The 26,506-nt window shown below is 46.8% G+C and overlaps 1 protein-coding gene across 1 annotated transcript; it reads right to left on the bottom strand.

Moving 5' to 3' along the window:
* Window positions 1-25,240, bottom strand: LOC103189289 (multiple epidermal growth factor-like domains protein 9; the record flags this gene model as incomplete). Its single annotated transcript, XM_007909636.2, has 5 exons — window positions 1-1,117; window positions 1,531-1,794; window positions 10,425-10,574; window positions 15,210-15,349; window positions 25,020-25,240. Coding segments are annotated over 5 exons (1,365 nt in total), but the record flags the coding sequence as incomplete, so codon positions are not given.
* Window positions 25,241-26,506: the final 1,266 nt, after the last annotated feature.

Below are 26,506 nucleotides of genomic sequence, written 5' to 3'. Positions count from 1 at the left end.
TCCCCTCACCCCCCACATATATCTTCCCCTCCCCGACCAAACGCACACCTGTTCACCCCCCACCCCAATTAGTAACTGGGGACTGAACCCTTCGAGGGGACGTCCCGTCCTGGGGCAGCAGTGAGGCCATCTCTGAGTCAGGGAGGGAGATGGAGTCCATTGCCATTGGGGAGGAATAATGTCAACCCCTCCCTTTCTCCCATCATAGATTTGTACAAAAATAGAAACTTATTTGGGAGGTTTCACACGGTCACGCTTTCCCCCAAACTAACCCCGACTCAGGCAAGTATTCCTCGCTCTTCAGCCAAAAAAACCATCAAAACTCCTGCTGAGTGTGTATGTGTGTGGTGGGGGGCAGCAGGGGGCGGGGTGGGGTGCGGGAAGAAGAGGGCAAGGTGACTAATCAATGGCTGCTCCCACGTTGTGTCACGTTTTGGGTCACGCCGGTGACTTCTCTCCTCTCTCTCTCTCACTTTATCTGTCCACCTTCTCTGAGCCCCCAAGCTCCTGTCGTCCCATGTGCGTCTCTACACCCTGTAGGAGGGGTTGACAGGGGCCGAGAGGGAGAGCTGTCCATTGGGGACGGGTTCGGAGGCCTCGTCCTCAAGCAGACCTGAGGCGTCTGCATTGGGGATGCTGTCGTGGTAACTGCTGAAGCTGATGTTGTCCTCCTTCAGCTCAATGGTCCAGAAGGGGGCGTTGAGCTTCCGGTTGCGATATTCCCGGTAAACATAAACTCCGGCCACGAAGCCAGTCAGTAGCACCACCACCGCGATGATCACCGCCAGCACCACGATGTTGAACTGTACCCAGGAGATCTCGGGGGTGGGAGGGGCCGGCATGCTGGATGTGGCTCCCACCGGGGGGGAGGAGCTGGGTCTGGTGGGCAGAACAGTCCAGGGGGCGAGGACGGTGGTGGGGGCGGGGCTGGGGGCTGGTGCGGTGGTGCTCTCTGGGGCTGACATTGCCGGTGGTGACTCTGTGCTGGGGCCTGAGGCCGTGAGCCATGTGGTCTGCGACGGCGATGAGGATGGTGTCATGGTGGGAGTTGTGGTGGGGGTTGTGGTGGGGGTTGTGGTGAGAGTTGTGGTGGGCACTGGCGTGAGGGACAGCACCTCTGGGGGACAGAAATGTGTCACAGTGAATAAGAGAGAGAGGGAAGGTGGTGATCACATTCAAATCCTCCTCCACCCACCCACTCCACACACACACCCTGTCTGCGTCTGATACCTTGATATCTCCTGCATCTGTATCCCTCCCCCACCCCACTCTATATCTGTGGCCTCCATCTCCGTGTTGGGGCTTAGTAGTAATGTCTGCACCAAGCTGGTGAGGGGGGATAACATTTCCCAATTTCCCTGTCTAGACAGTCTGCACCCCCCTCCCCAAACCCCCTCTCCCTTTAAAGCCTTTGACCCCACATCTGAAGTTATAACTTGCCCGGGAATGGAATCCTCTCACTTGAGCTCTAGCTACTGCACTGCAGGCCGCCCCGACCTGACTTGGCCCCGAGCTGAGCCTTGTCCTCACCTCTCTGGCAACTCCTGTCCTCGGGGCGGCCCACGTGGCCCTTGGCACAGCGCTCGCAGTGGGTGCCGGTGGTGTTGGCCGAGCAGCGCAGACAGTGGCCGGTCTCCATGTCACACTCGGGGCCCGGAGCCTCGGGATCCGTGTTGCCATGACAATCGCACCTTAGACAGAGGCTATCGGAGTTGAAGAATCCTTGGTCGCACCTGGTACAGTTATTGCCAATGTAGCCGGTTTTACACTCATCACACACCGCCTTGCCCGCCTCTGTGTGGGGGGGAGAAAACAAAGGATTCTAAATTTAGAATAATATCTAACAACAACAACTTGCATTTGTTGAGGTGTCCCAACGGTGTCCCTGATATCTTGATATCATGACCATGAAGTGTAATGACTGTATATTTGTCAGCCAATCCCTGTAAGATACCACACACAAAAATGTACATTCTGATAGCATCTCAATCCCGCATCAAAGCGCTTCATGGCAATTCGTGCCAAGTGTGTTTTTTTTAAACATTTCTTAAATTTACGCTAAATTTACTCTGAACCTCTGCACTTCTGTCTCTGTCCCTTGAATCTCAAAGCCCTTCTGCCGTCCAGCATTGAGAGGTTGATGGTGAGTGAGGTGGCAAAGGGTTGACAGTGGCTGCTTTAAGTGGCACGGGAAGTCTCACATTATTTACACCCCCCACACCCCCCACCATCCCCACCTTCCCCCATTGTGAAGCCTGTTGTTGATCCCCACCACAAGGCTGTGGGGGTTATGTTGACCGGAGGCTGTTGAGAGTGGGGCAGACAGACACCAATGGGGTCAACAGCCTTTTCCTCTGGCACCACCGCATGGCTGATTCACAGCGGTACAGGTAGAGCAGGGAGTAAAGACATTGAGTTAGACGCACATTTAAGCTGCAGCCACACACTGACACCCAACGCTCCAAGTCTCAGTGAATTTGTCTCTTTGAGCTGGAAATGAAACCCAGCTCCCCTGAGAGAGAGAGAGAGAGAGAGAGAAAGGCAAAGGGAACGAGAGAGTGTAACTCAGTTCCTTAAGATTGCAATTCACGGCAACTAATTCACTCAACGGTGTCTCAAAGCACTTCACAGGATTTACTGTCAAATGTTTTTTTAACTGTAAAATGTATTTTTGAGCGAAACGCAGCAGCCAGTTGCTGAATGAACTGAATGTCAAAGCGATAGCAACAATAATAACATTTTAATGGATTGTCAGTGTACCCCCCACTTGGCTGAATGGCCTTGGACTGAGTGGTCGGAAAGTTTCTATGATGACGCTTCAGCTCTGCCTCTTTCTTCCTTTCCTTCCTGCAAACCCAGCGATAGCGGCTGCCTTTAATTACCATATCCCACAGACTCACCCTGACAATCTCCGAACAGAGACTCCACTCTCTGCCACCATCTGTTCAGGTTTGTTTTCTTGCTGAATGGGCAATGCTGGCCGGGGGCTTTAAGTGGGCTCATCCCACTCTACCTCCATGACCTCCTACCATCCCACTCGCTCTGTTTCACGTCCCCCAGCTCAATCTATCTCCCATCTTTGATGGGAGAGCATTGAGCCACTCAGCTGATCCCTCAACAAGTCAGCCCAACTAGACTTGTGTTGGTGTTTATACTGCATCCCAGCCTCCACCCCTCCCATTCCCCTCTCCTACACCCTCTTTATTCCTCTCTGCCTTGCGTATCATTAAGAGTTTTCTCTTAATTACATTAGTGTTTTTTTGCTCCAAACACAGGTTTGGGTGGCAGCGAATCCCTCATTCTCTCCCACCCACCACTATTGACTTCATTAAAATTTCAACCTTGATTAAATCCGGCTTAAACAACGACGACAATGCATACTCACATTGTGTAACATCTCAAAGCATCTCAAAGGACAGAAACTTTAATGAGTGACCGGTAAGAAGAAGGAGTGTTTGAGCTCTGCTGTTTAAGCTAAGAGCAAAACATCAGGTCACTCCCGGAGACTAAGATCCTCCAGCTTTCTCTCAGTTTTCTCTCCGCTTCAGAAAACCTTTGAAGTTAATAGTCTTTATATTTCAAGGCTAACAACCACTCACTCGCTGGTCTAATGATACTAAAATAGTCTCGAAAAGTACCAGTTCCAGATGCTAAGTAGTTTATATCCGTCTCAAATATCATTTCAACTGGAATCTGCTTCTTTCTGCATCCACCCTATGCTTACATTGCTACAGCTCCCCATACACTCACACTGACGCACACACACACTGACACACACACTCACACTGACATGGACTCACTGACACACACACTATCCACCATCCCTTCTCCCCCTTCTAAATCAGAATAGTAAATTATGATCAAAGTATCAGCCTGGGTCAGTTGGTAGCACTCTCGCCTCTGAGTCAGAAAGTTTTGAGTTTAAACCCAAGTCAGGACTTGGAGCTTGCAGTCTAAGTTAACATTTCAATGCAGTGCTGGGGGATGGCTGGGAGCTCCACAATGTCGGAGGTGCCATCCTTAAAAGGAGGCTTTAAACTGAGGCCCCCACCTGTCTTTGGGATGTCCTCCCAACGTGAAAGGCATAAATATAATATAATTTATATTATATAACAAATAATGTAATAAAAAGATTATTATAATTTTGTTATTGTTCAGTTGGACGTTAAAGATCCCGTGGCACTATTCAAAAAGAGAAGGGAGTCTCTCTCTCTTTCTCCGGGTATCGACTGTTGCATTCTCCTACAAAATACACAGTCACTACACTTTACAGGAAATCCTCTGGATCTGTACTCCAACATTCAGAGGGCCATAAACAGTCGTGGATTGAGTGACCAAATTGTATTTGGTTTGTTTGTATGAAGAGATCCTTACCCCAGGAAAGCGATCCGCCAATCAACTAGCATCTGGGTTCCTACTTACTGTTAGGTTTTGCCCTGCCCGGGAATCAAACCCAGGTCCTCTCCTTGCAAGGTGAGTGCTCCAACCAATGAGTTACAAGACTCCCAAGAAATTAGGCTTATATAGCCCAAAACGGACCGGTGGATGAGGAAGAAATTTTGCAACATTTTGGCTCATTAGCAAGCCTTGATAGCAGAATTCTCAAACATTAACTTGGTTACTATAAACATTAATTAACCTTCGACATAAGCCGGAAAGATAACTCCAGGCGGAATCCAGACACCACAGTTCTGGAGAATCTCTCGCGCTATTCTGTTTTTAACTGATATTAATTGCAAATCTCAACTTTTTCCATCCGAGTAATGAGATCCTGTTGTCCTGCCCTGCACCAACCCTTGTTCCACTGCTGTCAGCATTGCTGGTGCCTGTCCCCAGGTTCTTTGCTGCGATATTGGCCAGCCTGCCACACTATCAGTTAGTGTGCACATGTGAGGCATTGCAGACACACCACTCCCACATCCGCTTTCCATACTGCAACCAAACTGCTCCCACGGTGTCAGACAACGTCCTCTCCCTGTTGAGGAACGGGGCTGAGTGACCACACACTGAGTGTCAATCATTATCGTGAACCCTTTGTTTAAAATTGGATCTTAAAATGGAGCCTTGGTGAAAAGGTGAGATGTTAACTGAGGACTATCCCCCCACCCCGAGGTAAAATTGGTGGTTCACTTCATGGCTGTTTATGGGACACTGCTGCCTGGGTGCAAATTTGCCAGCAAAAATACAGTCACTTTACAGTATAATTTGGTAAAGCACTTTGAGACGTCCAATCTGATGTAAAGGTGCTGTACAAAGAGCTAGGATTATCAGAGCTAGGAATCTCTGTGGGGGGAGAAGCATAAAGTTTGCAGATGTGCTCTCACACCAAATTACAGCTGAGGATATTAGCCAAGGGCTATTACTCTCTTAGTTTTACCTCTTCATGCTGGGACACATTCTGGTGCACACATGCGCACTCACACTCACCCAAACATACACATAATTCACACAAATACATACATACACACATACAAACTCCCACACCCACATACACACACCCAAGTACACACATAAGCACACTCACAAACAAATACACACACACACATATCTATACACACCCACATATATCTGTATCTATATACACACACACGCACACAGACAGCCTCACACCCACACACTGGCTATCAGTTTCCGGTTGAAGATGGCTGTGCATGACAAAGAATCGCACAGCGTTCGCACTAGAAACTGGCTTATAATGAGTTCCTTTCCATTGTGTATTGCAGGTGGTGTAGTCTATTATTACTGTATATCTGCCAAACCCATGCCTCGTGCTGGGCTCTGGACACTTGCTGATACTGTAATTTCCTCCCAGTTTTAATTAGAGAAATAAATGTCTCACACACAGCAAATGGCAGAGCTGCCCAGTTGTATATAATATACACACACATATATAATGCTGTGTGTATACAGTTTACAACAACAAGATTACATTTAGTGTATTTATAATATATATTGTATAATAATTAACAAACTTACCCTTGCATTTGATACAGCACCCAAAATACTTCACAGGATTCATTGTAAGGCGTAAGTGTAAGGTGTAGTGACTGTGTATTAACGCAGCAGCCCTGCTACTAAACAACCACCACTTTTACCTACAAATTCAGTGACTTCATTTAATAATAATAATAATAATCCTTGCATTGTGTATAGCGCCTTATCAGGTTGTCGAGATGTCTCCCTCCACAACAGGCAGATGGGAACTCCATTTAATGTCTCATCTGAAGGTTATGATGGTGCAGCCTGTTTGTCAATGCAGTAAGACTTGTGTCCCGTACAGTGTGAAGGGGCTGTTTACTTATCGCTCTGCAACCACAATCTGTTTTCATATTAGTTTAACAACCTGCCCCTGTAATCGCAGCAAATAGTTTATGACACGTTGACGGAACTGGCCGCAACAGAGTAATTGCATGCCTTTAATCGTGTGATAAAATGTGTTAGGTTTTACTCTCTCTCCCTTTCACTCCTGGAACAATAATTTAGCTCAGTTCGAGGACTGTCCGGGGAGTAGTTGCTGATGGATGTTTTGCTATCAGGCGGATAGCGAGCAATGAGGAGACTCACATCCAATTGACATTGGGGCACCCTTGGTGACACTTCAATGTCTTGTTAACCTCCCACCCAGACCAGGTCAACTCAAAACAAGGGGAGGGGAGGGGGAGTGGGGCATTGCCACTGGCTGTTACATGATCAAAGCGATTGATTTGACTCTCTGACTGTCTAGTGGATGTTAAAGCTCGATTCAAAAAGAGAAGGAGTTTCTCTCTCCCAATACCCTGACTGACAGATAAGAATTGGACGTTCACTACGTTGATCAAGTGTGGTTAGTGGATCTATTCAGTATCTCAAGGGACAATCATCTGGATACAGTCAGTGGATATGAGAGACACACACACACACAAACACTGTCCCTGCCATGGTCTATATTGAGGCGTTAAAGGCACTGATCAGGTGATAGTGCGATTGCCTTTGTTAACATAAATTGTCTGCAGTCTCTGCCTTCTCCGCTCAGCAGCTCTGCCAAAGACACACAGCAGCACGTACCAGCAGTCGCTGCCTAATCCATACTCTGGGGTTTTTCACTTCCAATTTACAAATCCATTTGTCAGCAGATAAAAGCAGTCGTCTCTAGCTGAATTGCACGTAGCAGAGATTCTACTAACTGGCCTTGTTGTTGAAGTAACGCACTCCGGCAGAACACACACATCAAGGGGAAATATGGCAACACAAAGAAATATTCACTGCACAATGTAACCTGAAAGATGCTGCTTCGGTGCCACAAAATATCTAACAGCATAACACACAACAACAACCTGCATTTATATAGCGCCTTATCATGTTGTTGAGACGTCTCAAAGCGCTACTGTAAAGTGAATTGACTGTACATTTTGTGGGCGCCAAGCAAAATACTCCACAAAGCAATTCACAGCAAAAAGAGCAACCAAGCAATTCATGGCGCAAGATATTTTCAAATGAAAGTCTGTGATTAAAAAAGAATCGCATTCTGCAGAATATTAATTAAAAAATTGTTGATTTTTTGCAGATAGCAGACAGCAGCACTTGCTTCAATTTATAATTAGGTTTTGTTCTCTCCTTGTGGAGTGCGTTGGCTGCTGTGTGCTACAGGCTTACCCAGGCAAACTGGGCTGTGTCAGCAAACTCCAGAGGGAAATTACTGCACAGCAGCTACCGGAGAAAGGAGACAATTGATGCTATATAATAATAATCCTTGTATTTGATATAGCGCTTTTCACGTCTTCTAGACGTCTCAAAGCGGTTCATAGAACAGACTGTAAAGTGAATTGACTGTATATTTGTGGACAAAACACGGCAGCCAATTACGCGCAGCAGTGTCCCGCAAACAGTCGTGGTTTGAAGTGAGCAATTTATTATTTTTTTTCTTGAGGGATTATTACCAGGCAATGTTATGTTATGACAGTGAGGTTTGGGATTATTTTAATGTTTTTTTTCTTTGGAACCAGCAAAAGGTTTTAAGAGGACAATTGTTTTCTGAAAACTACTGTCTTATCATCATCATCAGTTGAAATCTACTGTGTTTGTGTTTACTGTAGAGTGAAGTGTCTGTGTTTACTGTGCAGAGTGAAGTGCTTTGAGATGGTACATCCTAAATCATGGCCACCCTAAACCATGCACTGCAGTCTGTACAGGTGACAGTTTAGCTCGGTTGTGGTAGCAATCTCGCCTCTGAGTTGGAAGGTTGTGGGTTCAAGCCCTTCCTCCCCGCTTCTCCAACATATTGGGGCTTTGAGTTGAGAGTTCAGGCTGATGCTCCAGTGCAGTGCTGGGGGGAGCACTACTTTGTTGGAGGTGCCATCCTTTGGATGAGATGTTAAACTGAGGTCTCGTTTGTGCCTGTTCAGGTGGATGTTAAAGATCTCATGGTGCTATCGGAAAAAAAAGGGAGTTCCTCCTGATGTCATGGCCAACAATCCTCCAGATAAAGATTAGTCATTCACTTTATGAACATTTGTGGGACATTACTGCGTTTGCCTACAAAAATATACAGTTGCTATCACAAAAATCCTGTGTTGCGCTTTGAAACTCTTTGAGATGTGATAAGGCGTTGTATCAAATGTAAAGGATTTTTATTAATATAATTCCTGTAGTTATTATTCCTAAATTAATACTGAATTTGAGAATTCCACATGTTAAACATGAAGAGAAAGCGGCTGTGCAGGCTCAGGCTAGGTGGAATTTCAGAGCCATTGTTGGTTAGTCTGTCTGTCTGCCTTCAGGCTTTGGGTCAAGTCATGCTTTTACAGCGTCGTGATGAATCTACCCAATCAACTGTGGAATAAATCTAGGTTATGGTACTGTGACTGTGGGGCAGACAATTCCTATACCCGGGAGATTGGGCTGTGCCATCAAGCGCCAGCCACACATAATGGATCTCTTGCCTGACACCATTTAGACATATCAACATTCACTTGAATTGCTAGTGTTGAGAGTAAACTAGCCTGCCATACATATAGCATTTTATCAGCTCGGATGAGACGATAAACTGAGGCCCAGTCTGTGCCTGCTCAGGTGGATGTTAAAGATTCTGTGGTGCTGTTCGAAAAGAGAAGGGAGATTCTCTCTCTCTCACGGTGACCTGGCCAACAATCCCACCAAATAAAAATAAATGGTCATTCATTTCAGTGTCTGCCCAGCTCACACAAACCTCTGCAATTCATTCATTCCCCAAGGCTATAATTAGGCATCCTAATTGGCTGCTTAACTTGCCAAAGGCAGACAGTAATAATTACTGGGTAGTGAGAGAGAAGGCTTCATGTGTCCTGAAATACTTACAAATCCTCGATTTGCGAGATCAGCTAAGATCTCTGTGTTGTAATAATCCTCTGCGATTGATAAAGATACAGATACAGATCTACCTCACCACATCGTTCAAATGTCTCAATGTCTCACAGGGTTTACTGTAACGTACAGTCACTGTGTACTTTAATGGACAAACATGGCAGCCAATTTGCACAGTAAAGTCCTCACAAATAGCCATGACACCAATCAGCAATGTTGCCTGGGTGGATTGGCGGCCAGGACATCCGCCCAGGGGAGAATCTCCCTTCTCTATTCCTAAAGGCCACAGGATCTTAACGTGTATCTGAACAGGCACGGACACTCAAAGGACAGCGCCTCCTCCTAGTGCTTCATCCCATATAAAAACTATTGTTGAGCTCTTAGCTGGGAGAGTGAAGGGAACAAATGAGTGCTCTGCACATTGTTCCACACATCGTTGTAAACTGTCCTCTGTGTTTCAGAATAAAACAAGGTTTTTTCAGTAATGTGATGTGTTGTCTGTATTGAACTGTTCTGTGTGTTCACCTCACAACACTGAGACTAACTCAGCAACACAGTCACAATGATGAGCTGCATACACACAGCTCTCTCCACGTAGGGTAACGTGTGAGCGCTTCACAGAGAGACGGGGTGGGAGGGGGACACCATCACAGACTCAGTGGAATAGACCAGATTGAAGATGGGATTTAAAGACACACACTCTGCTAAGCCCACACACCTTCCTGTCAGTAACAATATGCTGGCCAAGTCAGCAAATCAATATGATAAGTTCACGACAATGCAAACAATTAAAGACCCAATAATCATCAGACAATAATCATTACAGAGGACGCTACTCGCCTAGTTGCGTCTGTACCTCCAAGATTGCTTTTCTCTAAAAAATAAGTTTTTATTGGCTCTCTTCAGAATCATAGAACCTTAGAAGGAGCCTGTGCCATCCAGCCTGTAGTGGTTCTTTAAAAGAGTTACCAACTAGTCCCACTCCCCCACTTTTACCCCAAAGCCCCGCAAATATTTCCTTTTTAAGTACCTATCTAATTGCCTGTTAAAAGTTATTGTTGAATCTGATTCCAACAGTCCCTTTCTCCACATTTAGCTCACGTTACCTGTGTGGCAGCTTCCGGTGGAGGTGACCATGGAGCAGGGACAGCGCTTGCAGTCTGCGGCCGGCCCAGCCTGGGGTCTCCTGTAGAACTCATCCCTGCACTCCTCACAGTGACGCCCTTTGGTATTCCCTGTGCAATTCCAACAGAAACCTGCAAGAGTGTCACACGTCAGTCAGCCCAGCACAAACCACTCGGCGTTTAGCAACAGCTCTGATCGGAGCAACCAGGAGGCAATTCAGGTGGTTAGGCAAACAATTTCTTCCAGTCGTTCAGTTATCTGCGGAGATTTCTAACGTGTAAGTGAGGAACTTGATAAAATCAACGCAGCCACGTGGACCCTGTTCACTGTTTCCGTGTCAGACCCCAATTCCATCCCTGTTCACTGTATTATATTCCAAAGAGATAATCTGACTGAATCTATGTATATTATATTGACTAAAGGCATTAATTAAGAAATAAAACTGGACGTTCACTTCATCACTGCTTCTGGGGCATTGCAGACTCTGTGCGCCTTACGTCTCACCAACCTGTACCCAACCTCTGGGACTTGAAGTAAGTGACGGTACGTCCCTCTAGGGTGCGCAGTTCATTGTTGGTTCGGACTATCTCCAGTAGGTTTACAACACAATACAAAATTACATTTGTACAGCGCTTTTCACGTTTGGTCAATGAGTAGCGTTCAGGTGCAGGCTGTTCAAGGCCGGTTACAGAAATTCATTCCAGCCTAAACCTCCCTGGTCCCTTCCTCAGAGGTGACCTTTCTCTTGCTGGAGGCCTCTCTTTGCTGAAACGATCAAGGTTTATATAAAGCCTGACTTCCCCGTGCCACATCTCCACTGAGGATTAGCGGAGGCTCAGATGGTTGTTGGCCCCCGAGGGTTAATTGCTTCGAACCCTTGAGAAGTGCAAATGGGTCGCCGCCAACTTACTGCACAGAAGATGAAGAGATTTCGGCCGTTCAGTTCATTTCCAGAAACCTATTCATTTTTCATTTGTTCCCCCTTCCCCCAGGCTCCTCCCCCACCATCTTTCCCAGTTCTGTCCAAATCCTTTGTCCTACACTGTACCCTTAAGCTTCGAGCAGCAAGTTGCATTGACAGAGCGCCCTTCACACACAGGATAATGTCTCGGAGCGCTGCACAATACAAAACAAAATTACATTTGTACAGCGCATACCAAGGCAAGAGGACGTCCCAAGGCGCTGGGACTGGACACGGAGTGAGGAGACAGGGGTAGGGGAAGGCAACCATAGGCGCAATTGAAGAGCTAGGTTTTAAGGTGGGATTTGAACGTAGGTAGGGAGATGAGGGGAGGAGAGGGGAGAAGGGCGGGGAGGGCAATGCAACGGTAGAGGCGAGGAGTTCCTGAGATTTGGAGAAGTAATGACAGAAAGCCCAATAGGAAGTGGGGATGAGGCTTGTGTTAGCTGAGCGAGGTCCTGACAGTGTGGCGCTCTGCCACCCAGCACTGCAGATTGATACTCCTTATGTGAGGCTTACTGTGATCCCATTCGGGTTGGCTTTTGCATACAATTCCAGTTTGGAGTCAGGCCACTAGATGGGGCATTGAGCTGACCCCAGGAGCCTGTCAGCTTCACGGAGAACCACACTCGGGAGATGCGCCGAGCCACAAGAGGAAGCAAAATGAAAACAACTCCCACAATATATACACACGCAGTACAGAGATAATAAACCCAGCCGTTATGCAAGAACAGGACAGTAAGGGGAGTTTCGCCCTGGGTGTCTAGGCCAACAATCCTCCAGAGAAATCAGTCAATCTTCTCCTGGCTGTTTAGGGGATGTTGTCGTGTGCAAATTGGCTGGTGGTTGGCTTTACAGATGTTCTGATATTAAAGGGTGCTGTATCAAATGGAAGGATTACCATTATAATATATTTCAACCTTATCGTTTCTATTTATTATTATTAATAATAACAATGATAATAATCCTTGCATTCAATGCCTTTCATGGTTGGAGGAGCCTCAATGCCCTTTGGGGGATATACAGCAATGTGAAGTGTAAGCGACTGTATGTGTTGCAGGGGAACCATTGCAGAAGTATTCTCAGTATTTGTGCCAAAGACGGAATTGAAGTGATGTCAGTACAAGGCCGGGGAACAAATGGCAATATCACACACCCACCTACCCCTCCCACCCCATCCCCGGCCTGCAGCCTGTCCCCTGATGCTTGATCTGCCGTCGTCGTTTACTGCTGTGGTTGTTTAAAAGGAAAATAATGGCTTGGAGCCTATGGTAATTTCCTCCCACCAGCCCGTAACCCTTATCAGCCAGTGTATAATGGGAAAGTGCTGCTGTATATTTACAGTAACAGGAGATCAGTTAAGGTCTGTGGGTGGGATTTTGAAGGTTGCACTCTGGGGCCCGACACAGAGAATTGTTGCTGTGTGTTTGGTTTGTAGCCTGGTTCTCATTCACTAACCACCCTCCTCGTAGAACACCGTGGTTTGGAGTCCAATAAACCCACATCCCACGTTATGGGGGGGTGGGGGGTCGGAGGAAGGGGGGAAGAGGAAATAGCCACTGGTTAGTGCTTCCGGGGTGTCGAAAGTGCTCTGTGATGCTGCCCTGCGTGAGGGACACGGTATTAAATGCAAGTTGTTGTTGTTGTTGTCAGGTCGTTGCCATTGTGATCAATTCCTGCGCATTGTACACGGGAGGTTGGGCTTGGTCAAACAACAACAACATGCGTTTATACAGCGCCCCTCACACTGTGTAACACCGAGCTGGCTTAATGTCTGCAGGGAAACTACCCTGTAAGCCAACCCGAGCTGCAGCAAGGCTGCGTTGACAACGTAAAGGTCACAATGATGTAATTAACAAAGAAGTGTACTTGTCACTGACTCAGCCTCTTACTGAGATAGAGAGAGAGAAAGAAACACATTCTTTCTTTAAGCAGTGCCAGCCTGCTGGCAATGGGTCGATCTACGCAAATTGTTTATTGTAACCCTCCTGCTTTCCAACACAGTCAGTAACTCAATTTGCTTGTATACTGCAGGTTGGGTGGGGGGGGGAGGGAAGGGGGGGGAGAAACCACAGACAATGTGCCTTGCTGCACTTGCAAAGGTTCCGCTCCCTTAGCACTTACTTGAGAGCTGCAGACTGTTTATTTAAAGACAGTGGAATTACCGTAAGCAAATCTGCGACTGTCAAACACGCACACGACCTTTCACGCCGTGCATTGCCTTTTAGGGCGAGGGTTCTGCCTGGGAAGGGGGAAGAGTCCGGGGTAAAAATACGAGTACACAAAAAACAAACACCCCCCAAGGTCGTACATTTGTTAACACAGGAAAAGGAGTAGGCCATTCAGCCCCTTGAACCTGTTCCACCATTCTATAAGACCATGGCTAATCTGTACCTCAACTCCAAGAAACGGGTGTAAAAGCGTCAATGTAGCAATTATAATAATAATAATTATAATAGTAATGCTTGTATTGAAAGTAGTGACTTATCACGATGTCAAAATATCTCAAAGTGCTTCATAGATTTATCCTAAATCATAGCGAGTGTAAAGACTGTGTAGTTTGTAAATGAACGGAGCAGCCATTAACAGCCCAGACGGCCAGCCAGCACCCCCATCCAACCCAGCCCCCCCCCCACCTAACCCAGCTCTCCACCCAATGCCCCCACCTAACCCAGCACCCACCCCCCAACATCCCCACCTAGCCCAGCTCCCACCCAGCCTTGACTGTAACTAGAGCAGCTCAGGAACACTTCAAATGATATTAACCAACTCCGTTTGGAAATGGGAAATGAAGTCCCATTTCCTGTTTGAATAATTGAATCAGGACAGGTGCAGGTCAGAGCTACTCACCAGAGTATCTGATGCCATCCCTAACCAAAGCAGCAAGGCCAATCCTACCACGCGTTAAGCCTTCGCACGGAGTCTATAATTGAGGCACCTCTGATTTTGCTTCTCTTTTTATCAGCTATTAATTGTTTGGCACCTGGTCCCGGCTTCAGAGCAAACTGCCTCTTGTTAATCAGAGTCGTTCACTTTCTCCCATTTGTTAATCAGAGCTGTTGCTGTAAAAGTGATTTTCACCAAATGCCCTCTGCCAACAAAACAATCTCATTAAAGACCAGGAGCCTTAACAGTGTGTGTGTCACTGACACCCTCTTGGGAGCAACAACAGTTTAATACTAATAATTACTATAATCCTTCCGTTTGATACAGTACCTTTCACCTCAAAGCGCTTTGCGGGATTTACTGTAACAAGTGTTGCCTTAAGTGTTTTGAAAGCAAAAAGACATTTTGAGTTATAACAAGGCCCACATGTCATGTCACGTCAGCCTGGAGCTCCTGTGGGTTTGAACCCACAACCTTATGACCCCATGTGATCAACTGGGTCTTTAACAGATGCTGATCACTCACTTTCTGATCACTAGAGCTACTCTATAAGTACTCAAGAACACCAATCTCCAGCGAAGCAAGAGAAAAGCGAGGGAAATGAGAGCACTCTCTCCAATGTGATCTTTCCCTTATGTCCATGAGGAATGCTCACTGAATGGCTTGGGCATATGGAAGGACCTCAAGTTAAGCCGGTGGATATCACCTTGTTATAAACTGCAGTGTCACAGGCTTTACACTGACTGGTGTCTAGATTGCGTTCACATTCCAGCTGGTCATTATATTCCTCAGAGAATATCCCAGGTGGCCTGGAGAGTCCCAGGTGTGTGTGCTTATGTGTGCGCGTGTGTGAGCTCCTCCCTCCCTCCTCCATGTACAATGGCTGTACATGGCCTCCCCGCGCTGCGCCAGTGTTTACCTGTGTGATAGTCGCAGGTGGTTGAGTGGTTGCTGCACTGGCAGTGTTGACAACCGGCCTCGCTGAACCCATGATGTCCCAGCCGACACTGGTCGCATTTCAGACCAGATACTCCCACTTTGCAGCGGCATCTCCCCGTGCTGCAAACACAAGAGAAAGAGTTACGGCAGGTCTGTCATCAGCCACGAGAACACTGCCTGGCACCGCTTGGTCATCCCATTGCACCTAAGTGCAGCACAAAACAACAACAACAAGATTACATTTGTATAGCGCCTTTCACGTTTCAGGATGTCCCAAGGCGCTGACTCCCAAAGGCAAGGTCGCCTGAACTCAACATAATAATAACCTTACATTTGACACAGCGCCTTATCACATAATTGAGACGTCTCAAAGCGCTTCAGAGAATATACTGTAAAGTGAATTGACTGTGTATTTTGTGGGCGAAACGCGGTAGCCGATTGCACACAGCAGCGACCCACAAACAGTCATGGATTGAATGGCTGATGGTATGAGGCAACGTGAAAGCTGCTCCCACGGGCTCCTGGCCCAGGCTGCTCTTTTTTGTTTGTGACGCTTCTTGAAAAGAGTCCAGCTTTTCTGCTCAAGCGTTCTCTTGCTCTTCTCCCAAATAACCCGGCCGCTCACTCGCCCACACGCCTACACTCGGCCTTTACAAACAGGCCTCATTGTGAACTCCTCACGCTAGCTGAAGAATAGCCCCTTTACCAACGATGTCTGGATGGTGGACACGAGCTGAAACGCTGCCTTGTGTTTTTCGTTTGCTACCAGTTGATCCAATGATACCAAAATCACTTCAAAAACAAAAGCCACCAGTAGGTTGGACACCAGCCCTTTAAACACCCCCCACTCTCCACCCCCCACGCTCATTGTGAGATAAGATCAAAGGAACTTGTTTTTACTGTAGCTGCCTGTTTTTGCCAGAGAGAAATAAAATAGCTTTTGTGCCTCGCTGGGAACTTAGTGGAAAATGTTTTACTTTCTTTCCTTCACCGTCTCTCTGTGTTGTTAAAGGCTTGTAATGCGCTGCACCTGTTGGGTTATATTTTGATCTGTTCAAATCTTGCTTTGATTATTACACACAACCGTTATTGACTTCACCCGCAATGTGGAGGTGCCTCGACTAGCGGCAGATATATTACTGAATGTTCTTCTACTTCAGTGGTGGTCCATCTCAAGAACGTTCCTTTTCAACCCTACCTTCGGTCATCTCGCTTCCTCACCCTCCCTGCCCTCCAACCCTCCTGATCCCAGCCCCCAGCTCGGGTGCAAACCCTTTGGGACATCCTCCCGACGTGAAAGGAGATGAGTAAATGCACTTTGTTGTTGACACAAAAATAGGAAGCAGCAATACATTCTCCGGTGATTGTCCCTTCATGTCCATTATCATACAAAGATTTTGCTGGTAAATATCCCTCGACACTGTAACAGCTCCGGCTGCACGTATTCACTTGGGAGATGACTGGAGGCATCGCTATGACAACAGTGGCAGCTCAGGGAGTAAGCTGTGGAGATCATTTCCCCAGCGTCGCTGCTGTATCACCTGACAACTACGACACAGGAGCAGGGAATGAAACCACCGCACGTTGGGAATCTCAGTCGGGGAATAAAACGTTTGGAAAATCTGACAGCAGGGAAAATGCCTGCCTTTGGGGGAGGGGAGACAGAGAAGGGAAGATAGTGTCGAGGTTCTTTTGTTCTTTTTCTTTATAAGATAAAATTGAGTGTAGAATTCTACTCTTGTATTTCTCATCAGCAAACCCTTGGGGCACGGGCTATTTGCACAGCAAATTAGTGAACCATCCACGGGCAGCTGGATTGACCGCATTTCAGTCAACTACGCAGAGCGAGGGATTGAACTGAGCGCATAGCGCAGTGAGCAAACAGACCCTACAATGCATGTCAGATCCCTACGCAACATAACATAGGTCAATCTGCTGAATCAGGAGCTTGCGTGTGGGGGAGGGAGAGAGACAGTGGGGAAAGCTCCAGTCTGCCTCTCCAAATATTATTGACTAGCCAGGCTAGTTGGTCTGTTGTCAGCCGTGACCTTGAGTAACCCTGATTGGGTGAACTATGTTTCTTGCCATATCAATGTTTGTTTCATACACACTCATAGACACAGACACACATACACAGACACACATGCACGTGCACACATACATACACAGGCACATGCGCACGGACCCACACAATCAGGTACACAAAACATTTTAATGCCGTAAGTGAAAGGGACGGACTGTTTGTGTGTCTGTGCAATCCTCATTTCAAAGCTGTGTGTTGCGATCTCACAGCTTAAAGCAATTTCACTAATGACATGGTTTGTGCCCTTTTATCAGCGTGGCTGGGTGTAGTTCTGTCCCTTCACTTCTCCGAAATCAAACTTGTGATTGAAAGCCATTGCTCCAGGTCCCGTCCGCCTGTCCAGGTGGACGTTAAAGATCCCACGGCACCATTCAAAATGAAAAGGGAAGTTCTCTCTCCTGGTGTCCAAGTCAACAATCTCCCAAATAAAAAAAATTGGTCACTCACACCATGGCTGTTTGTGGGATATTGCTTTGTGGAAACTGACTGCCGTGTTTCACCCACAAAATACCCAGTCGCTCTGCTTTACAGTGTATCATTTACACACAAAGAGAGATGTATTTACTAGGTGACATTGCAGAGTGCACGGCAAAGTGCAGTGCAGTGCGGAAAGACAAGACACTACGGCTGCTATTTCCTCACAACCAGAATTACTTCCTCTCTATTCCCTGCAGCACAATATTCTGCATTATTCTGAATGTAAGTGCGTTGGTCACAGTGTAGCTTGTCAGCACGTGGATTTGTTTTGGTTTTGCGGCGAGAAAGATAGAGGTTCCCCCCCAAACCACCCAGCAAGCACCAGTACCGAGTGCGGGGGTTGAGGTGCTGACAGCTTTGATGTTTCCAATCACGGAAATCTTTACTATCTTGAACAGCCATCCCTTTCATCTGCCAACCAGGCCAACACCTCATCATTTCCCAGCCTCACTATCCTTAAGTGCCTTCACATGAGGAGTCACATTCACACGAGGAGTCACATTCACACAGCTACGGAAAGGGATGGAGCAGTGTTTGATTGAAGGTTTATACTCCCCCTGAACACATGCTCGACCTCTCCGCAACGGTGAAGCTGGAGAGCAATGTTTGTCTGACAGATATTGACCGAATCGGATGTGTTTCTCAAAGTTGAAAGACATCATCGCAGAGTGATGTGTGATTTGGCTGTTTTCCAATCATTCCCAAGTCCAATTGATGAATATAATTAGAATTGCTGGTGATCCACGAACAAATCCTCAACTTCTGAAGGGTCAACAACAACCAATAGTAGTACCTGGCATGTACAGTATATAGCGACATTCACAAGAAGAGCGTCTCGGAGCAAAGTACAGTGACGGAGTCGGAAACTGAGCAAGAGAGACAGGGGACGTGACCATGGGCACAGTTGAAGAGGTTGCTATTACAAGATCAAGGCTCTGACAAAAGAAGCTTGTCAAACGGACATTTTAAAACCGGTTCAATCACGGGCGCTGTACCATTTGCAAGGTATATTATTTATTACCATCACTGGATGAAAGGCTACGATGGGATGAATTCCCAGAGTGCGCTTCTTTCTCTTAGCCCCAAATCTCTCGTCGATAGACAATCCAGACCAGCTGGGGCTCTGTTTAATAATTAGACAAAACCACAGCAGCAGTGAGAGAGAATATCAACACTTTTAATATTCATTCCTGAAAGCCAGCACCTAAGCAGTCTCTCACTGAAGCCGCTCAGAGGCACGCAGCCAGACATTTCGTCTGTTTCCAGAACTGTGTTTTAATTTCAAGCAAAAAAACATACTCCGTGCAGGTCAAGACAGGATGTGGAAGCGTTAGGGACACAGACACAGAAACTCTGGAAAGGCTGCTGCTGCTGCTTGTTAAACAGTTTCTAAATCCCTTAAAATGATTTACAGAAATATTTATCTAAACCAAAAAATATTTCCAAGATAGTCAGCCATCGGTTTTTTTTGTTTCTTGACCGAGTCATTAATTTGAGTCCCATCTGTCTTGTGATTTTAATGGATAAATGTGATAATAACCTCCTACACCTTCTTCTCCTTCCTCTCCACCCCCTCTGTTTACCTAGCAGTCAGTAGGAATCCAGTTGTTAGTCGATTGGCAGATCACTTTTCCGGGGGTAATATTCCCTTCAAAAAATAAAAATTAATATAATAATATTTTAGTCAATCAATCCACAACTGTTTATAGTACGCTGCTGTTGGCTGCCACATTTCACTCAGAAAATATACAGTCCATTTAATTTACAGTATATCCTGTGAAGCACTTTGAGACGTCTCGAAGACGTGATAAGGTGCAATATCAAATGAGGATTATTATTATTAGGGTCTGGTAACTTCTGGTCAGTGCCTGCAGCCCCCACCACACTGATGTCTGTGATCCCCACGACGGCCACGGACACTCAATGCACTGTTCACATTTTCTGTTCCGTCACAGGAAAGGATATGTCAAAGTTCATCAAAAAAAACCACAAAGCCCGTTCTTTCAAAGGCTTGACAGTGACTTACAATTGGGACGTGGTGGTGGTGGGGAGGGGGATCGCACATAACAGGGACTTTTTGTGGGGGAAGACGAAAAAGGGTTGCGAGCTGGTCTGATGCCAGGAAATTCTAATGACATAATTGGCACAAAAATAAGCGTCGTGATTCAAAACGGACTGAGCTGGAACAGGAACCGACTGTTTGCAGCAAGGAAAGCTGTTCAAACTTTGCCTGAACTTTTGTTTATGCACAACGTACATTTTGAAACTTCTGCTGACCAAAAGTGTTGAACTTCCTTACCCGCAGGAGCATAGCAGATGTCTTTGCTGCTGCGCTGGGACACCAGTAAGGATTTTAAACGCTTTTGGACAGAGGGGAAGGGGCAGAGGTTGCGGTCGGTGGTAATGACAGTAAGATGGCAGGAGCTGCTCTCTGTGTAAAATTTCCCTGCAATTGTAGAATGACACAGAACAAAGTCTAGCTAAACAACGACAAATTATCTTTACACAGCGCCTTTCAAGTCAGGAGGACATCCCAAGGCACTGGACAGTCAAGGAAGTGCACCCGAGCAGGGGGGATTGGGATCAGGAGTGGTGGAAGGCAGTGAGGGTGGGGGTAGGAGGGTGACCGAAGACTCGGTCAAAGAGAAGGGCCTTGAAGGAGGCAAGGGAGAGAGCAAGGGGAAGGGAGTCTGAGATAGAGTCCCAAAGGGTGGGCACAGAAAGGCTGACAGCCCGACTGCTACTGCCGGGGTGGGCCAGGCGGGGGATATAGAGCAGGCTGGAGCCCGCTGAGCGGAGGAAGGAGAGGACAGGTCAGTATGGGACCATACGGCTTGCTATTGAGAACACTGTGTTGCCCTATTAGGATCACCAGGCTGTGCCAGGCTGTGACACGCTGTGTGGGGCTGTGCAGCGCTCTGTGCCAGGAGCCAAGCCCCCAGGAGGTGATGTGGATTGGGACAGGGTTACATTTTGCCTAAATCGATAGCAAACGTCTGACCCTTGATTCATGAAGAAGGATCCGCTTTGTGCAAAAGTGAAATTAATTCCATTTGTTTTTGCTCCCGAGAAGTTGCCTGGCACAGCAGTCCTGTCGGGTGTCGATTCCACTTGTGATGTTGGCTGGACGCCAGGACTAAGCAGGAAAGTCAACATAAGGAATATGATGGCTTCAGTAGCAGCGGGGAGGCAAACACTGAGAGCACGAGATGGCATCACTGCATGCTGGCTTTTAACACTTGACTTGTAAGAAGAAGCCTTGCATTTGATGCAGCGCTGTGTACATTGCTTGTTTCCAGGCCAGATCAAATACAGGGATTATTATTATTATCGAGCTTCACCCACAAAATACAGTCATAACACTCTACAGTATATCCTGCAAAGTGCTTTCAGACGTCTCAAAAACAACAAAGGAGCAATTTCACCATTCCATCTCCCTCTCCCCCACTCCTCCCCTCCCCCTCCCCGAGGCGCAATTCAGCTGAGCTTGATTCCCGCTGGCGTGTGTGTATCCACGCTCACTAATCCCCCCATTGGCCCGACTCTCATAGCCTCACAGCAGACATGCTGTTCAGGGCCACTTTCACAGAGCTTTTCTAGGTCAGCTGTAATAACGCTACTTAATGCTGACTGATGTGTCTGTCTTCAACCCTGACCCACAACCTGCGGGAAGGGGGGGCGGGGGGAGGGGGGGGGGGGAAGAAGACGAAGACCGTCAAGATTGTATCTGTTGCACTTGTGTTGGGTCCGTTGTAATGTACATTTCTCACCGCACGTGAGATTAATTACAATCGCTGGACTTTTACAGTACATTCTGTGAAGCGCTTTGAGACGTCTCAACATCATGACAAGGCGCTGTATCAAATGCCTAATCCAAATGATGGGCACCTCAGACGATGCCGAGCTGGATGGCCCTAGTCCTGCCCCCACCCCCCCCCCCCACCCTCTCTAATACGGCAGTGATTGTTAACATCAGTGTGGCTCGAGGCGAGGAGGAAGGGCTTTATCTGGCAGAATGGTCCCAGCTCAGACATTGAGTCCCAGCCTCCGCCCTCGCTGCCTGGTTTCTATTAAGAGCTTTGGACAAAGAAGAACCTGTGTTGCAAAGCGACCAGATTCAAGACTGCAATTACATGCCCTGTAACAAGCTCTTAAACAAACGTTGGATGGGTTTGATTTGGTGGAGTCGGACCTGGCACTTTATGGTCGGAACAGAGCACACTCCGTCCCTCAAAGGCAGCGAGTGAACAAATTAGCCGCGGTGTTCGGCCACAAAACACACAGTCACTACACTTTTTACAGTGAAATCTTACATGATAAGGCGCTGTATCAAATACAAAGATTATATTATTATTATAAAGAGTGAGGCATAACTGCCCATCACAGCGTGTCTTTGACACTCTTGCTAATGCAAGTTAATTATTATACTCTTATATCAACAGAGAGAGTTGGCAGCGAGTTGAACCTGAGAAACAATTATCCTTGTATTCTGAGCAAGCTGACGATGGGTAACCTTGGGCAGAGAGAAAGTCAGAGAGAGAGAGCGTGTGTGTGAAAGAGAGAGAGAGAGAGAGAGGTGGTGGTAGAACAGCAGAAAATGTGCTATTTTCATCCAGTTAGCACCAGGTAAACCAAACTAAGAGTTTACACACACACACCAAGAAACCAGTTCCTCTGAAAGAGGATTTCAGCTCCGTCAGTCACACTTGGGCATAAAAAGTACTGACTCAAGCAAAAAAGCACTACACTGATGGCACGTCTGGTGCTCAGAGCAGCAGATATAATCAATCAGCACAACCACATTCACCTTCAGGCAACACAGCAGCGCGATGCGCAATGACTTTGGTGTAAAATATATGTGTGTGTATATGTATGTGTGTGTATGTGTATACTTAAGCATTCTGGAACACTGCCCCACGTGAGGGGGCACTATATAAATGCAAGTTGTGTGTGAGTGTATGTGTGCGTATGTTTTTTTTGTGTTTTTTTTATGAACTCCTTTCTCTATGGCCTGGATTGCCGAACAAATGAAATAAAATGGGCAGCGGGACAAGGGTCTGAGAACAAACTGTTGTTTTCCTCTCTGCCGGGAGTTGAGGGGGGGCGGGGAAAAGAGACGGGGGTGGGGGGGGAGGTTGGTTTGGAGTGATGTGCTATCCAGACAGAACAGTTCCTGCCAAACAAACAACGCCCGGCTGCACATCTGGCCCCAGTTGTGCCAAAGGAACACTGTTCACAGCGAGTGACCGGGGGCTGATGGGGGCCATTTACATCTTAAAATGTAAACAGAAGAAGGAGATGTTGTTCGTTCTGTAAGATGAATGGAATGAGGCTGTTTCACTGACATTGGATGAAGCATCGAGACGGCTCAAAGTGCTTGGCAGGACTTCACTGTGAAGTGCAATGAATGGACTGTGGACTTTGCAGACAAACACAACAGCCAACTTACACACAGCAATGTCCTGACAAGCAGTTTTGAAGTGAATGTCTGATTGTTATCTGTGGTGTGGGGGAAGGGGGGGCTTTGCCCCATTTGACAAGAAAAACAGTCACTATACATGGTATTATGTTGGCTTAGTTGGTAGCACGTTGGCTGTCAGGTTTGCCTACAAAACACACAGTCACTACACTTTACAGTGAAATCCTATGAACCAATTTGAGATGTCCTCCCGATGTGAAAGGGGCGCTATCAAATCGCCATATCTTTTGAGAGAGACATAAACAATGCATTGTACAGAGACGTGTCATAGGTAATGAACAACAGCACATTACAGCAGAGAAAAGCCTCTGGGAAAGGCTTCATCGTAGCCCTCTGAGACGCTCTCCCTTGACGGGCGCTATATAAAAACAAGTTGTTGTTGTCATCAATGTGATTATTAGAGTTCAAGCTGATGTTCAGAGAATCTGTCCTTTCCTGATCCCTCTTTCCTGCCCCATATAAAAAAAATGCTGTAAATCATTTTTGTTAAAATAACAAGCAGATAAACCTCAGTCAGCCACAGTGGCCTTTTGTGAGGTTGGAAACAGAAAACTAGACTCCCACACACATAGGCAGCTCCTGTCATTTTATATCATGATGGGAAATACTCCAATAGTAGCCTAAGTTCAGCTGCCTCCCAGCGATAGCGCCTCAAACTATCATAAACGCTCCAGTAACTCGTCATCAAGCCTGTCTGTCCATCTATCTGGGGTCAGATGTACAAACGGGGTGAACTTTAAATCATCAGAATAATCTTTACATTTGATATAGTATCAGGAGGATGTTTCAAAGCGCTTCACAGGATTTGCTACAAAATGTGTGTGACTCTGTATTGTGTGGGCAAACTCAGCAGCCAATTTGTGCAAAGCAAAGTCCCACAAACAGCCATGAAGTCAGCGATCAGTTTTATCTGGATGGAATTGACGGTCAGGACACTGGGAGAAAGAAACTCCTTTTCTTTATAAACAGAGCAAGGCATCTTTAACATCCACCTGAACAAGCACAGTTAGGACATCAGTTTAACCTCATCTGAGGAAAGGGACTTCCAATGATACAACAACAACAACAACAACAAGATTCCATTTATAGAGCGCCTTTCACGTCAGGAGGACGTCCCAAGGCGCTGCACAGTTGGGTCATGACCCGAGCAGGGGGGAAATGGTCAGGGTGAGGGGAGGGAAGGGAGGGAGAGAGGAGGGGGAAATGGTCAGGGTGAGGGGAGGGAAGGGAGGGAGCGAGGAGGAGGAAGAGAGTCGAGAGGGGAGCTGAAGGCACGGTCAAAGAGAAAGGTTTTGAGACCGGCCTTGAAGGAGGAAAGGGAGGAAGCAAGGCGAAGGCACTGGGGGATGGAGTTCCAGAGCCTCGGGGCTGAGAGGCTGAAGGCCCGACCACCGATAGTAGGGCGGTTGGGCGGGGGACGTGGAGCAGACCGGAGCCAGAGGAACGGAGGGTACGGGCAGGTAGGTAGGGGGATAGTAGGTTGGAGAGGTAGGAGGGAGCAAGGCCGTGAATGGCCTTGTAGGTGAGGATGAGGATCTTGAAATCAAAAACAGCTCTCCCTCCCTTTATGTCTGGCATTCCTGCCCCCACCAAATGCTAACCTCACATCAAATCATTCTTCCAACAAATGTGAGACACCTCGACTGGCAAAGGCTCCTCACTGCCGGTCGGTAAGGGGTTAACTCCGAGTTCCTGTAAAGCCTGAACTGGGGGCTGGGGGCAGTAAATATCACTCCACAAATTGCTCTTACCTGTCACAATGAAAGTTGGCAGCTCCCGTGGCATTGCATCCACAAAGCACGCACTCTCCATTGGTGATGTTGGGGTGATAGCCAGCCACACACTGGTCACAGACCAGGCCTGTGTACCCAGCCAGGCAGTCACACTGTCCTGACGTCACATCACAGGAGGCTGGGTCAGCGCTCCCCACCACACTGCAGTTACACCTTGCTGTTGCTGCTGTTGATATTGTTGTTGATGTTGTCCTTGCTGTTGCTGTTGTTGCTGTTGCTGCTGTTGTTGCTGTTGTTGCTGCTGCTGTTGTTGTTGTTGTTGTTGGCTCTGCGGCGGGAAAGATTATGTGAAATAAATAGTAAGGAATCACTGCTCTCAAATAAGATTAAATAATCCTTGTATTTGATACAGTTTATTTTCAATAAATAATCCTTCTATTTGAAAAAGCATCTCAGCATGCCTTTGAGACATCTCCAAGCACTTCACAGGATTAATGTAAAGTATAGTTACGGTGTATTTTGTAGATGAACCAGCAGCCAGTTTCCACAAAGTAATGGTCCACAAACTATTTAGGGGATTGTTGACCAGGACACCGGGAGGGAGAGAGAAATCCCCTTCTCTTTCCAATACCATTAATATCCACCTTAACAGGCAGACAGGACCTCGGATTACAAAAAATTGTTGATTTGTTTTATGGTTGTTTGTGGGACATGACATTGCTTTGTCGGCCTACAAGATACAGTCACTACATTTCACAGAGAAATGGAAAAGCGCTGCGAGACATTTCAGCATAAGGTTATCATTACTATACAGTAGGAACGTAGGGTTATATTGCTGTATTGTGAAAATGCACTGCACCACTTGGCGCTGTTTCACTGACATGTTCCTTAATTAACCTGCTGACTGTCATTTAATTTGTTCTAATTAACGGAAACCCATTTCCAGCCTCATTGTTCCTATCTGATATGGTTTATCTTATTTTGATTAACAAGTATTTGAGTTTAGAGTCAGAGTTCACTCTGTCTCAGGCCCCCCGGGCCTAGTGTGACCCAGCTGGGAGGACAGTGTCCGTCTGCTCATTCCATCTTTGCGACTCACACTCTGGCTGGAAGTTCATACGAACAGAAGAATTTTCTAGGCAAAAGAAGATCAAGATCCATCCAGGCCACCTTCCATCATCCTGGCAGTCGCATAACAGGTCATGTCCCAAACTATACACTGTATCCCCCAGATATTACGTTCTAACAGAAATCTATCTCATTTATTCTTGAAAGAATTGACACTTTCTGCTTCCGCTGTCTGCCTTTACCATACGTTTCCAACTCGCTCACTGAAGTAGTGTCTCCGCAGTTCTCAACCGTGTTTGCATTGCGATGGACGCAGTGCCTCTCCATCTCTTCAAAATGCCTCAAAGCACTAATGCAGATCAACACCTTTGGAGTATTTTCGCTCCCCCCACCACCCCACGACCACTTCACAATTCAAGATCAAAAGTAAAAACAGA

Source organism: Callorhinchus milii, unplaced genomic scaffold, assembly GCF_018977255.1.
Source record: "Callorhinchus milii isolate IMCB2004 unplaced genomic scaffold, IMCB_Cmil_1.0 Scaffold8, whole genome shotgun sequence".
NCBI lineage: Eukaryota > Metazoa > Chordata > Chondrichthyes > Chimaeriformes > Callorhinchidae > Callorhinchus > Callorhinchus milii.
The sequence above is the reverse complement of the archived record's forward strand: the minus strand, read 5'-3'. Positions and strand labels throughout refer to the sequence as shown.